General features: G+C 63.9%; 1 protein-coding gene across 3 annotated transcripts in view; it reads left to right on the forward strand.

Annotated features, from left to right (window-relative positions):
- NACC2 (NACC family member 2) overlaps positions 1-4,742 on the forward strand; it is a 35,063-nt gene extending 30,321 nt beyond the window's left edge. For 2 of the 3 annotated variants that reach the window (XM_035015467.1, XM_035015468.1), the window contains exons 3-6: positions 118-282; positions 2,198-2,303; positions 2,713-2,810; positions 4,072-4,742. In XM_035015467.1, coding sequence (XP_034871358.1) covers positions 118-282; positions 2,198-2,303; positions 2,713-2,810; positions 4,072-4,580 — 878 coding nt within the window. In that variant the 3' untranslated portion in view covers positions 4,581-4,742. The remainder of the gene's footprint in view (positions 1-117; positions 283-2,197; positions 2,304-2,712; positions 2,811-4,071) is intronic. The other variant, XM_035015469.1, reaches the window with a different exon arrangement.
- Positions 4,743-14,172: the final 9,430 nt, after the last annotated feature.

Genomic DNA, 14,172 nt, shown 5'->3' on the forward strand with positions numbered 1-14,172 from the left:
TGGGCATGGAGCGGGTCTGACCCGGGCCTGGGTGGGCAGGGAGGGCGTTCTCGATTCCCGGCCCTGCCCTGGCCCGGCCTGAGAAGGCCCCTAACCAGGTCGGGTGTGTGTCCACAGTGCAGGAGAAGCCGGAGCCCATGCCCCTGGAGAGCCGCTCCTGTGTCCTCATCCGCCGCGACCTTGTGGCGCTGCCCGCCAGCCTCATCAGCCAGATCGGGTACCGCTGCCACCCCAAGCTCTACTCGGAAGGGGACCCCGGGGAGAAGCTGGAGCTGGTCGCAGGTGAAGGGCCCTCCCGCCCTCTCTTGTGTGCACGTGCCCTCGGGTTTCCCTTCGGGGCGGCAAACAATGTACACATCACCAATCAGTCAAAAAAAAAAAAAAGGAGAACATCTTAAATTTCTTCTAGTTTCCTTTTAGAAGAATGTGTCATTAAGAGGAGTTATTCAATTGAATTAATTTAGCATTTTAATTGAATCCCCTGGGCTGGCCTCGCATCTGATTGGCAGGGGCTGCAATCACGATTGTGCTTTAATTAGGTGGGAGAGAAAACCACATCGAGCCCAGCGTGCTGGTCCCCCTCCCCCAGCCCCCAGAGGCCCCCCCCCGGCAGCGTTGATGGGTAACCACCCGAGGTTCCAAGTGCAGCTCCGAGGCGGAAACGGGGTTCTGTGAAGGCAAACGGCACCTGTTAGGGCCGCGTGCCTTTGTTAGAAAGACGCCTCTTCCCAGTGGGGCTCCGCTTGGCCTCACAGCTCCTGGCAGATCTTTAAGGCTCTTCACGGGGAAGACGTGGCTGCTGTCGCCCGCGCTGGGGCAGTTTTCCAGGAGTGTCCTCCCGGGGCCACCAGGGGGGGCCCAAACGGGCTGGCCAGGACCCACGGGCACCGTCCCTCCTCCTCAGTGCTGGCGCGCACCCGCTCCGAGCCTCTGGGGCCCCCCGGTCCCGTTTGGTAGTCCTGGTCGCCGCACCCAGGGCAGCACTGTGGGGTTCTGCCCGACCGCCCCCTCTGCTGGGAGGTCTCAGAGGGCAGCGGCAGAGCAGGCCAGAGAGCGGTGGCTTGGCCCTGCAGCTAACCGGAGAGCAGCCGGGCCTGGGAGGGGTCACACCTGTCCGCCAGGGTTTGGGGTTGGGAGGGGCGAGGGCTGACCACCTTCCCTGGCCAGGCCCCGTGGTGCCCCAGCCCCCGTTCCAGAGTCCCTACAAAGAGGGGGTGTCCAGCCCGTGTGGGTCACGGTGACCTGCTCTGCTGTTGGCTTGGAGCCTCTGCAGACGGCAGATGGGCGGACGGGGGCCCTCGGGGACACTTGGCACGCTATGGCCAAGCCCAGTCAGACAACACTGACCCGACGCCCCGGTGGTGGTCTCCGTCCAGAGCCCCGAGGCCGCCGATCCAGGCCCCCTCAGGCTAGAGCACCTCCGCGTACCTTCCTTCCACCCTGCTCCCTCCTTGGCTTTTTTCCCAACAAGATCCAGTATGGGATCTGTGACATGGGGGTCCTAGAGGAAGGCCTGAAGGGGGTGGTGGGAGTCCCGAGGACCCCGCAGGTGCGTGCCCTTTGGTGTCTTCTCGTCCAGAGTCGGGGGCACTGTCCCACGCATGCGTCCGTTCCTTTTCCCATGAGCACCGTCTGGCCCGACAGAGGCCGCTCCACGTTCTCAGTGGGCTCCAGCCTTGGTGCTCCCGTGCCCTGCGGGGCACCCGGGCCTTGCCAGTCTTCTTCGGGGTAAACAGCATTGCGTGGGCTCGCTGACCACACCCCTGCCCTGTGGCTGGCTGCACCCTCCCCCCACACGCACTGGGCCGGGTGACCTCCCTAATCCCAGCTCCCCGGCACTGCCTGAGGTGCTTTGGTTTCGGGGAAGGGATGCAGAGATGAGTGTTTCCCAAACCGATTCCCTTGAGGCTGGAAGGGTGATTTGGAGACAGTGCTCTGAGGCGTGAGACCCAGGCCGCCTCGTCCAGGTGGCAGGGCCCCAGCACAGCGAGGAAAGCCTGGAGCGATGGTCCCCAGTCTGTGGGGTCCCAGGCCCCGGGGGCGAGTGCTGCACTCAGCAGTCAGGGCGGCCTTGCGCTGCTCCCCGTGCTGCCCAGCACCCCCCGGCCCGCGGTGCACGTGTTCTGGCCCCAGCGGCCCCTGGGAAGGTCATGGCCCTGGGTTGTGGGTCACAGCCTCTCCTGTCTGGTGGTCACAGGCTCCGGGGTGTACATCACGCGCGGCCAGCTGATGAACTGCCACCTCTGTGCAGGGGTGAAGCACAAGGTCCTGCTGCGGCGGCTCCTCGCCACGTTCTTTGACAGGTGGGTCCCTGGGCCGGTGCGGAGGCTTCTAGGGTCTCCTCTGGCAACGAGCTCACGGCGGCCTCGCCTTCGTGGCCCCCCGCCTTCCTGACGTCCTGCCACGGCGTCAGCCCGAGGACCGTGAGGCTGTGCGGGGGTGGGGGGGGGGGCAACACCCACCCAGATGGCCCGGCTCTCCTGGACACGCCCCTCCCCCCGCCCCTGCCCCCGCCCCTGTGAAACGAAGAGCCCCATTGATTCACGTGGGCCGAGGAGCCCCGTGCCCAAGGGGCTTTGCTCCCCTCCCGTGTCTGGAGGGTGGTACCGGCCCCTGGAAATGAACAGCAGTGCCAGGGGCGGCTGCTGGGCAGGTCCCATTCCTGCGGCGCCTCTGGCCAGTGGCCTCACTGCCCCCCACCTTCCCCGCCAGGAACACTCTGGCCAACAGCTGCGGCACAGGTATTCGCTCCTCCACCAGCGACCCAAGCCGCAAGCCTCTGGACAGCCGGGTTCTGAACGCTGTGAAACGTGAGTGCCCCGGGGCCCCCTGGGTGGGCTGGAGGGGCTGCCCGGGTCTCCGTGGCGCCACGCCGGCCCCACAGGGCAGGGGAGGCAGGGAGGAAAGAGCAGCTCTCGGGAGCCAGGTCTCGAGGTGTGAACGTTCTTGGTAGGTTTCCAAGCATGATGGATTCAGCTGCGTGCGAAACTATTTTAATATGTGAAATAGATCTAATTTTCCTTTTTGAACAAAACCCCTTATTTACATTTCGAGGCTATTTTGAGCCTTTGCCATCTGCTCGCCGACTTCTGCCTCCCGCTCCCGGGTGCGTGGGGGCGGAGCCCGGTCCGTCTCCGCAGCCCACGGCTGCCCCTGGTCCCAGCTCCCCCCGCCCCGGGATGGGGAGGGGCCCGCCGTCCACGCAGACCACCCCGGCCACCAGCGGGCCCTCCCACGGCGGTCAGCACACGAAACACCGTCTTCCTTCCTTGCTTGGAAAGCATGTCTCGTGAGACTAATTCTGTCTTAGAGCAAAGAGGAGCCTTTGCGGTCGGTAGTTATGGTCCCAAAGCTGGTGTGCCGGCTGGGCTCTGGGAAGAGGCGGGGGGTGTAAGCGATGCTGGTGTGAGGGGCCCTCCCCGGGGACCTGTGTCCGGCCCCCAGGCTGCTTGCAGAGCTGGGTCCTGTGGCTCCCGGTGGAGGGGAAGGAGGGGAATGCTGGGGTGCTGATAGGCCCCGCTGCCGCTTCCTCCTGGCTGGGCGCTGGGCCCAGGACAGGTGTGGACCGGCTCCCGCCGCGCTCCTCGTCCAGCCTGTGTGAAGAGCCTCTGATGAGGGCCCCGGAGACCCCAAGCTTCAGGGTGGGCAGGTGCCCGGGGCTGCCTGACTTCGGGGCCCTGCCCCGACGGCCCTTCTGGTCAGAGCAGCGTCCTCGAGCAGGCTTGTCTCCGCAGGCCCTGGGACCCAAGGTGGGTGGGACAGAGAAAGTGAGGCCCAGAGATGCCAGGGACCTGCCCAAGGCCACACAGCCAGCCAGTGCGCGGGGAGGCCCACAGCCCTGTGCCCACGCTGCCTGTCCCTGCTCCCCTGGACATTCCGGCCAGAGGCTGTCCCGAGGGAACAGGGCAGGGCCCCCGGGACGACCACTGGTCTGCAAGCTGAGGCCAGCAAGGACCTGGCTGGCCACGCGGCCCGCGGTGCCGGTGGGCAGCAGGGTGGAGGGCAGTGCGGAGGCCCCGGCCCGGGCCCCCGGGTCGCTGATGCCCGCCCCCCCGCGCCCTCTGCTTGCAGTGTACTGTCAGAACTTTGCCCCCAGCTTCAAGGAGAGCGAGATGAACGTCATCGCAGCGGACATGTGCACCAACGCGCGCCGCGTCCGCAAGCGCTGGCTGCCCAAGATCAAGTCCATGCTGCCCGAGGGCGTGGAGATGTACCGCACGGTCATGGGCTCCTCGGCCGCCGGCGTGCCCCTCGACCCCGACTTCCCGCCCGCCGCGGCGCAGGTGTTCGAGCAGCGCATCTATGCCGAGCGGCGGGGCGACGCCGCCACCATCGTGGCCCTGAGGACTGACGCCGTGAACGTCGACCTGAGCGCCGCCGCCAACCCCAGCTTCGACGCGGGCGAGGAGGCAGACGGGGCCGGCTCGGTCATCCAGGAGGTGGCCGCGCCCGAGCCGCCGCCGCCCGCGGCCGCGCAGAGCCCCCCGGCGCCCTTCGAGCAGGGCAGCGCCAGCTCCAGCCGGCCGCAGACGCCCGCGGCGCCCCGGAGACAGGAGGCGTCCTACGCGGGGACCTTGTAGAGGAGCCGCCGGGAGCCTCGCGGGACCGGTACTAAAGCTGCTTGCATGCGTTACTAATACAAACAAATGTGATCAAGCCACTTACCTACGGGACTGCTACTGTTGCCTGACAAAAATGTGATTTTTATCCTGCTTGTATTTAAAGTTCATGAAGGAAACAAATGCATTCGTTATACCGTAAAGGATTAGTCCGCTGGGGACCTAGTTGCGAGGCAGGTCCCAGGGCTCCTTTGGATCTGCGAGGTTCGTCTCCGGGCTGTGGGCCCCGACCCCGCTCTGGAGGGGCGAGAGCCCGCGGCCCCGGTGCCCGGGCCCTGCGGCGTGGGGCGCGCGTCTCCCAACACTCGCTGCTCGTCGGGGGCACCCCACCCCGCCCGCCCCTTTGGGGCCAGGGGCCAAACTCCTCTGGTTTTCCCTTCTTCCTGAGACTCGGGGCTCCGGCCTGCCGGGTCCCCCGCGTGCACGGGGTGCGGGAACGCGTGTGTGAGTGTGCGCGTGTGTGTGCGCGTGTGTGGGGGAGCGGTGTGGGCACAGCAGAGGGGAGGGAGAGGAGGTGCCCCTCCGTCCCCCCCCCCCCCCCGCCCGTGGGCCCCCCCGGCCCCCTCAGCTCCACGGCCCCCGGGGCCCGCCAGCTCTACCTGGCCGCCCGCCGTCCCGTGGTGCAGCCCACCGCCCTCAGCCATGTTGGGATTACGTTTGTTTGTTTGTTTTTGTCTTAATTCAGATCTATTTCATGTATGGTTTGAAAACTTTCAGACCCAAAAGAGCAAAAAATTAGGGAGGATTCGGTGTCCCTGCCCTCAACCCACTATGCTTTGGGCTGGGTCATCTGTGTACCGCGTCCCGCCCAGCCCTGGCCCAGGTCCCATGCGCCTCCTGTCGGGAGCGGGGGTGGGGGGTCCCAGGGAGACACAGCCAGGGTGTGTGGCGGAGGAGGGGCCGGGGGCCCCGCTTGGCCAGGCTGGCTGGGGCGGGTCCCCCGTACTGTGCTGAAAACCTTGGGGCCGGGTGGGCGGGCGGTGGGCACGGGCCAGGCTGCTGGGCAGTTTGCAGGAGGAGCCCGGGAGCAGCAGGGTGGAGGTTCTGGAATGCGTGTGGCAGGGTGCAGTAAGGAGGGGCCCTAGAAATTGTTGGCTTGTTTGAGGCTGGAAGGCCCACGTTGAAGTTCAGTTGCTGTTTTTTGGCGAGCGAGGGCATGGGTTGTGCGCACGTGGCCACTGGTCCGGGGGCTTCCTGAGCCCCAGGCAGTCTGGTCCCGGGGAGACCAGACACCCCTCCATTCCCGGACGTGAGGGGGTCTGTTGGGCCCCCTCCTCAGCACTCTGCCTCCCCTGACCAGGTGCGGAGCAAGCCCACCACACCCCCTGTGTGCACAGGGCCGAGCAGGTGTGGCTCAGCCTCCCTGTGACCCACAAAGCTGAGCCTCCCCCGGCTGCAGGCAACCTTGGGGGGCTTAGGCATCTTTCCACTCAGGTTCCTCCTGACTGCTGCCCTGTGTGGAGAGGCTTTGGGGGAGACCCGGGCTGGGCGTGGAGCCTCCAGGCCTCCTCCGGCCGGGCCAAACATGTGCCTGCCCTCCAGAAAGATCTGATGGCTCCCAGGAGGCGTGGGGAGACCTTGGGCAGGCCCGTGGGGAGCTCATTTCAGCCCCTGTGCCCGAGGGCAGGGGGGTCTGGGCCTGAAGAGACTGCACTCCTGCTAGGGCTCCGAACCAACCACCTGGCCTAGAGGTGAGCCTCTCTCTCTCCCCGCCTCTTTCTCCCCTGACCTGGGCCCAGGTGGGCTTGGAGCTGCATGAGCCTGGGGCCCCAGGCCACTCAGGACCTAACGCTCTTGGAACTGAGAGGCCAACCCCCAGCATCCTCAGGCGGCCCCTGGGGGGCGGAGGTGAGGATGGGGAGGGTTGACCCCCACCCCCTCTGCAGCTTCCCTTCCTGACCCCAACGTGCACTTTAATTTGACCATCCCTGAGGACCCCGGGGAGACGGCTGGCCTGTCCTGGCCGTCAGCAGAGGGCTTGCGCGCTCGCTCTCCCTCTCCCCCTCTCTCTCCTCCACTCCAGAGTGGGGGCGGCCCCCGACCTGAGGCCAGGACACGAAGGGGTGCCCTTGGCCCGGCGGTGGCAGCGCCCACACAGAGGAGGCCTGACCGCTGCTCAGGCCAGCACAATGTCCCGTGACCTCTCTCCCTTAATCGTTTATAACCGCCGTCTGTTTTGTTGTTCTGGGTAAGGAAGGCAAGAGCTGTACGTGAAACTTGAATACTTCAATGTGAATGGGTTCTGAGCTCTCCCTGTGCCCCGGGCGGGCCAGGCCGAGCGTTTTGCACTAATGTGTCCCGCGGTGGACGTGGGTCCGGAGCGTTTGCAGACGGGCATGGCTGATGATTGTATCTGCCGGGGCGCTCCCTCCGCGTCCTGAATGTTCCGCGGGGCGGGCAGCGGCGGGCCTGGGCTCGGAGGGGCCTTCCAGAGTGCCTTAGCATCTTCTGATCATTTTTCCCAAGGAAAACCAATTAAGAAAACCGGACCCTCCCCCTCCTCTGTTTACAAGACGACTAATTCCTGTCCTGTGAGCGTGATCCTGACTCACCCAGACCCTGTAGACCGAGAGACAAGCCACTCAGTATTTATGACATGTCTGCACCTTTATTCCCGAGCTTGACTATTAGCAATACGCAAACACTATGTAGTCTATTATAGAGCTAAGTTAGACCCGCGCCGTTTTGAGGAGGAGAGAAGGGACTGGACCCCGTTGGAGTGGACGTGGCGGGCAGCCGGCCGGGCCCCCATCCTCACCCGCCCTCCCCGGCGGATGGGCTCTGCTGAAGGAGGCAGCTGGGACGGAGTGCAAAAGGTCCAGAAGCAGGGACCGGGGGGATGACGGATACTGTGAGCTGGCGGGGCCGCCCGGCCGGTGCGCCTCGGTACTTGAATTCTGTCTTGTGTTCTGCACTGTGTCTGCTCTCACCCAGAGTTCTCTGTGGTTGCTTAACTTTGCGTTGGATTCGATAGTCTTGCCTTGCCCCCTGAACGTGGCCGTGGCCGTGGATGAGCGGCCGGGGGGAGAGACCGTCCCGGGGGCAGCCCGGCTGCTGTCTCCTCGGGGGACGCTCGTTCTGGGGCAGTTGTGTTTGGAGCTGGGAGGGACGCAGAGGGGGAGGGGAGTGGCGGGAGCGGGGGCGGGGACTCTGGGGTGCCCGGCCCTGACCTGTTCCCCCTTAACGGCGGAACGTTCTAGTGCCAGCCCAGTGCCACCCCCAGCCACTTAGTGCTTAGATTCCCCTCAGATGGGTTATATTTATGGAAGTATCTTGATGCCGGTGGAAGGAGGCTGATGGCCCATTAACCAACCGAAAACTGCGAGGAAAACCTCTGCCTCTGCCGGCAGTAAATCCTAAACACAGAATCGAGAGTTCAGAGCTGTCTTGAGCTTTAACTACTGTTTCAGAACGTTGCTGATGCATAAATTTGTCATTATGTCAGGCAGCTCTGAGCGTGTCGCCCGCCACCGGCCGGAGATCGTTAGGGCTTGGTACAAGATGTTTGTAATGTGGCAAAGGTTTTGGGTTTTGTTTGTTTGTTTTGTTTCGTTTCTTTGGAAAAAAAAAAAAACGAAAAGGAAAATTATGCAGAATCTAAAGCATTCAGATTGGACAACCTGCTTGAATTCTGGTCAACCCCTTCATTGTTAGCGTTTTGCACATGATTGTAATTTTTATGTCAAAAGAAGCCAAAACTTGCAATACTATTTTTAGCAGACAAAAAAAAAGAACTAAGTATAAAATGTATAAATATTTTTGACTTGAACATTTGGATGGCACTGGGTGCAAACAGACCATTCATCCTTTGGACGGAATGTTTGGGAAAGAGAGCCTTTTTACAAAGAGACGGTTGATGTCCAGTCTGGTGAGGGGTGAAATCCTACTGTAACTCACGACTGTTAAACAATAAATAAATGAAACCACTGTTCCTTGTGCCGTGGAGCAGGTTTGTTTTCCTAGGACCCACCCCCCAGCCCCCTGAGCGAGCGAGTGGGCTCGTTCCAGCCCCAGCAGGTGCGTCCGCTTCTCCTCCTGCTCTTGTTGCGTTTGAGTCTCGGCTGACGCCGCACCCGTCACTCAACCTACAGAGACGCCCCCCAGCGGCCAGGAAACCCAGGGCTTCCGCGGCGTGCCGAGCCAGGTGCAGGAGGTGGAAGTCCTTGCAAACAGAAGGATGTGATCGTTAATTGTAAAGCGCTTTGTAAAATTCACATTTACAGAATAATAAAGTCAGTTCAAACCCAAGTGGCCTGCGCTTTGCTCCGTCAGTGGGACCTGGGGAGACATTGCGGAGCCAGGGGGAAAGCCGACGGTTGGGCAGGGTGACCCGGTGACTCGGGACACCCCCAGGAGCCAGGATCACCACGTGGGGGCGGGGCCTCCCCAGGCTTGTTGCCCACTGTCCACCCAGGGCCAGAGATCCGGCTGCGGGGGTCCAGAGCCACTGGGCCCACTTAACCCCAATCTTACCTTACATGGGAAGGGGGCTGGGTGCAAGGGGGCTGTCACATGCTTGTGGGAGAGCCTTGGGCTGGCCTGGGAGGGGCTCCTTTTCTTTCTATTGTCTGCAAACTGGGAAAGCCACTTCACCTGGCTCACCTGCCTGCCACCCGCCGCCAGGTGTGAGGCTACCTCCTTCCGGTCCCCCAGCCGCCTCCTCCTGGGCCAGGTCTGCCCCCACATGGACAGAGGGGGAATTGCAAATGAACAGCAGGTCCCCCGGCCTGACCTGGAGCCCCTGGTGCGAGGTGGGTGGGTGGCATCTTCCAACCGTCTGTGGCGCCGTCCCCACCGGCCCAGCTCTGGACTGGGGTCCTCAGATTCAGGCAAGCCTGGCAGCTCACGGCCTCCTTTGTTTCTCTGCTGTGTCCACAAGAATGTTTGTGAGCTCCCCCTGAAACCTGGGCCCTGGGCGATCGAGGCTTTGCATCAGGGTGTCCCTCAGCCCTGGGTTAGGCCCCTCGCACGTGCTTCCCACACCCGGACACCTGCGTGGTGGGCTCCTGTCTTCTCAGCTGCACCGCTGGTCTCTGCCTGAGCTAAGCCACGGGTGTATTTATTTGCTCACTTGTTTAGCGGGCTTCTCTCAAGGGTAGGGGTCTGTAGGTCTGCTTCATGGTTACGTCCCCAGAATGGGGTCCCCTGGAGCCATGGCCAGCACAGAGCAAGCACAACGTCTAAAATGAGTGGCCGTGGTTTTCAGAGGGGCCCTTGCACTGGGGAGCCCTGCATCCACGGTCAGCACATCACACTCTCTCCCCAGGAAGGCCCAAGGAGCCTGGCCCAGGAGGGGAGCTGCGTATGTGTGTCCCCGCCCCGCTGCCAAGCCCAGCTCTGGCCACTGGGGCAGCGTGCCATTTCTGGTCTTGTTTTCAGAGCTGTTCCCTGCCACCCCCAGCCAGCTGACCGGCGTTATCTCGGGCCTGCGCAAGGCCCTTCCCACCCACGCCTCAAAGCTGCTGGATGGGGTAGATTCCCCTGTCATCTCCCTGGCTGGTGGAGATAGCCCACCCCTGGGCCATGGGACACGCACGTGGGAGGCCCTGAAGCCCCCTCACGGGCCTCCAAACGCCCCACCCAGGCGGTCCAGGGCCAGCTGAGGCCCATGTGGGGCGGGAGTACCAGGAGGGTCTGGGCTTGGAACCCAGTTCTGCCGGGACCCTGTGACATGGGGTCTCTTGGTGTTTCAGGGGGAGGGGCCAGGCACCTGTGAGCCAGGGCTCTGTCCCCACCCTCCAGTCTGAGCCCCTGTCCTTCAGCTGGCCTCCCTGCCCTCGCAGTCTGGACAGAGACTGGCTGAGGCATCAGAAGCTCAGCCCCTCCTCTCAACCCTTTGTCCTGTCCTGGGAGGAGGGTGCAGAGTCAGCAGGACCAGAGGCTCTGCCCTGGAGCCCTTTGTCCTCAGCATAAAGGGTCGGACCCCTGGGGTGGGGTTGGTTCTGAGCCTGTGGAGGAAGGGCCTGCTGGTCCAAGCTGTGCAGAGGTCAGGGTGAGGGCCTGGCCAGTGCGGGGGGTGAGCAGGGAGGAGGGCGGGCCTGGGGTCTGTGGGGCCTGGCCAGTGCGGGGGGTGAGCAGGGAGGAGGGCGGGCCCGGGGGCTGGGGGCTCCCACTCGTCATTGACGAGCTTTGAGTGGCGTGTTCTTCACAACCCCCACTGGGTGGGCACCGTCCCTCCCTGGAGGGGAGACTGAGGCCCTGCACTGAGCAGCCGGTGCCGTGAGGGTCCCCGCCCATCCGCTGTTGCCGAGGAGGCTTGGGGCGGATCAGTCTCAGCTCTGCCTTATGTCCGTTCCATCAGGGGGCCCCAGGAGGGCCAGGTGGGTCTCCTGGGAAGTGGACACAGACACTTGTCCAGGGACCACTGGGGGATCTCCATTGGGAAGGAAAGGAGAACAGTGGGCAGGTGGGCAGTAGGTTAGGGCCCTGGGTCGGGAAGGGAGGGGAGGGCCGGGGAGGAGGGATGGGGTCTTAGATGCACCCAGCTCAGACATTTTGGTTACCACCCACACGGGGGATGAGCACACCGGGGACGAGCAGGAGGTGACAGTAGGTGTTTACAGAGGTCCGGCTGCCTGTGTGCCTGGTGGGGGGGGGGCACGATGCCTTCCCCCCTGGGTGCTGTTTCTTGGGCTCCCCGAGGGTGTCTGTGGCCATTGGTGAGGGCTGGGGCTGGGGCTGGGAGGGGCCCAGGAGCCTGTAAGGTGGGGTGGGGATGCATCAGGTGCCCTCAGTGGGAATACAGCCATGAGGGTGGGCTGGAAGGGACCTCTGGCCCAGGTCTGTTCTTCCCCTGTGCCCCACCTCGAGGGGGCCTCCCTCAGTCTGAGGGAGGCCGTTCCAGGTGGGCCAGGGGCATGAAGGCTGCTGTGATCCCAGGTCCCCACCCAGAACTCCCTGGGCCCCCTTGTAGGGACTTTGTAATAACTGGGGGGCCTATGGAGAGAGGGGGCAGGGAGGGTAGAGGAGCCAAAGTGGGCACCATTCTGGCCCAGCAGTGACAGCACCGGGGGTCTCATCCAGATCCCCACGCCCACGCAACCCACACTGGGGAGGCAGGTCCTGCTGTGCAGAAGCTGATCCCAGCCCCCTGGGACCCATAATTGACTAACTGCTCCAGACAGACAGCGGAGCTGGGGCATGGATGGCATTGCCTCGAGGGGCAGGGGCGTGTGGAGGCCCTGATTTCCAGGAAAGGCAGCCTGTTTCTCCAGGGCTGGCCATCAGGAGCCGGGAAGAGCAAGGCCTTGACCGGGGCCAGCCAGGCTGGGCCAGGGCCCATGTGCCCTGGGCTAGGTGCATGGCCTGGGGCCGGCTAGCACCTGCCTCAGGTCCCCCTCACAGGAGGGCTGGGCTGGTGCATGTGTGTGGCTGTGGCCCAGCTCCATCAGTAGGGACAGAAGCAACCCCGGCAAGAAGCCCGCCATGTGTGTCCCTCTGGCCTCCCTATGGTGGGGCAGGTTCTGGAAAAGGGCTCTCCCAGCAGCACTGGGCACCTCGTTCAGAAGGCAGCTCTCCCTGGTATGGGAGGTCCCGGGGGGCCCCATGCTGGCACCCCAGATGGGCCCCACCTGCTTGTAAGCCAGCCCTCGGGGCATCCAGCTCTGTGGCCCTCACCCTGCTCAGGCCTTTGGCCAGCCCTTCTCCTGGAGTAGGGCAGGGGGCAGAAGCTCACCCCCAAGGAAGCAGTCAGGGCCCCAGCTGGGGGGCTGCACTTGGGCAGGAGGGGAGGAAGTCACCCCTAGCAGCAGGGTGTTCAAATATAGGCCCCTGGGCAGCCCCCCAGGGACAGTCCATAAGGCAGGGGTGGGGAACGTGACTTCCACAGGCCCTGGCGGTCTGGGTCTCCCTTCAGAGCTGTTTCCTGAGCCCCCTCCTTCCCCTAGGCCCATGCAGGCCTGGATGCAGCTTGGGGCTGGGAGAGCATTTCCTGCCCTGAGGGAATTAGCAGCCCCGTGGACCCTGAGCCACCACGGAATTAACACTCCCAGCCTCCCTGCCAACTGGGACCTTGGCTGCTCAACTGTCCCATTTCTTTATCCATTGGCTGGGCCCTTCCCCGGACCCCCCCCCCCGCCCCCGTCCTCAACCCCCAGTGATGTGGCACTGAAGGGACTCTGGCCCAGAGGAGACCCGGGTTTGAGGTCTAACTTAGGGCCGTGAGCTGTGAGACTGGCATGCATCTGCCCATCTCTGGACCTCGGCTTCGGCCTCCAGACTGCAGGGTCTCTGCAGTGGGCCCCCCACCCACAAGGCTCCCCAGTCCCTCGTGGGGAATCCACCTCCCACGGCCACACTCCCCATTACACAGGGTGGCCCTATGGCCTGCAGAGGCTGAGGCCCGCGGAGGGGCGTGGCCACGGCACACGGCCCCGCCCCCGCCCCGCCCCACCCTCCCCGTGGATCCCCAGCCCACCAGCACCAGGCTGCTGGGAGCCCCGAGGGCTGATGCGCCTGGCAGCGAGCTGTGGAGAGGGGCAGGTGCTCCCAGTTTTCGCTTCCTGCAGGGCACCCGAGCCACACAGATGGGGGACCGGGGTCATGTGGAGGGGGATTGGGGTGCAGAGCTTAGGGTGGAGAAGGATGGCCTCCGGGCCAGGACAGACTCCAACCCTCCCCCTCCAACAGGCTCCAGGCTTGGACTGGCTGCTTCTCTCCCTGACCACGAAGTGGGGGTGAAAAGGAAGGCCCCGCCCTTTGAGGACATGGGGCGAGGCAGTGGGGTGGGAGAGGCCCAGGGGGAGAGGAGGAGAGGGGAGGGGAGGGGAGGGGGGAGGAAGGGAGGCGGGCAGAGCTGGACTCACCACCTGGAGGCCCTGGGGGCTGGAAGGGGTCCCTCTGGGCTCAGGGACGGGCTGCAGGGGTGCTTGGCCTCTGTCTCCACACTGGCCCTGGGTAGCCACTGGGCTTCAGGACCCCATGCACCCCTTCCAGAGCCTCCCCAGGCCAGGGCTCCATGCAGACCCAGAGCCAGCCTGGGCTGGAGGGCTGACTTGTGCCCTGGCTTCAGCCCTCATGGGGACTCCAGTTCCAGGGGACATGCCAGGAGGACGTGCACTGCCCAGTGCTGGCCCAAGAGCATGTCCAGGACTGAGCGGTGGAGCCCCTCCCGCAGGGGACACTGGACTTCGATTGGAAGGGAACCATCAGGCCACCCCAGCCAAGCAGAGCGGGACTGGCAAGGCAGGCATGGCTGGGAGGGAAATTGAGACCCGATGCCAAAATGCTCAGGAAAGCCCAGCCTTGATCGGATGGGCTTTGCTGGAGACCCACCCCAAGTGGGAATACATCAGTGATTAGGCCTGAAAGCTCGGGCCATTTAGCTTTTATTCGATTGGCAGAGAGGCCCTCTGTGCCCTCTGCTTTTTGCCGCTTGATTATATGTCTGGGCTCAAAGTACCGCTCCTGGAATGCAGGCGGCCGGCAGGACTCATTGGGATGGAAATCAATTTGATTAGTGAGCAGTCGAATACCGTGAGGACTGAGGCTGTGATCCAGGCGGAAGCCAGCTCCGCAGACGTGGAACTTTCTGAGGACACGCCTGTGTGGAGGG

The sequence above is a fragment of the Mirounga leonina genome, unplaced genomic scaffold, assembly GCF_011800145.1.
Source record: "Mirounga leonina isolate KUSES-001 unplaced genomic scaffold, KU_Mleo_1.0 Mir_170, whole genome shotgun sequence".
NCBI classification, from domain to species: domain Eukaryota; kingdom Metazoa; phylum Chordata; class Mammalia; order Carnivora; family Phocidae; genus Mirounga; species Mirounga leonina.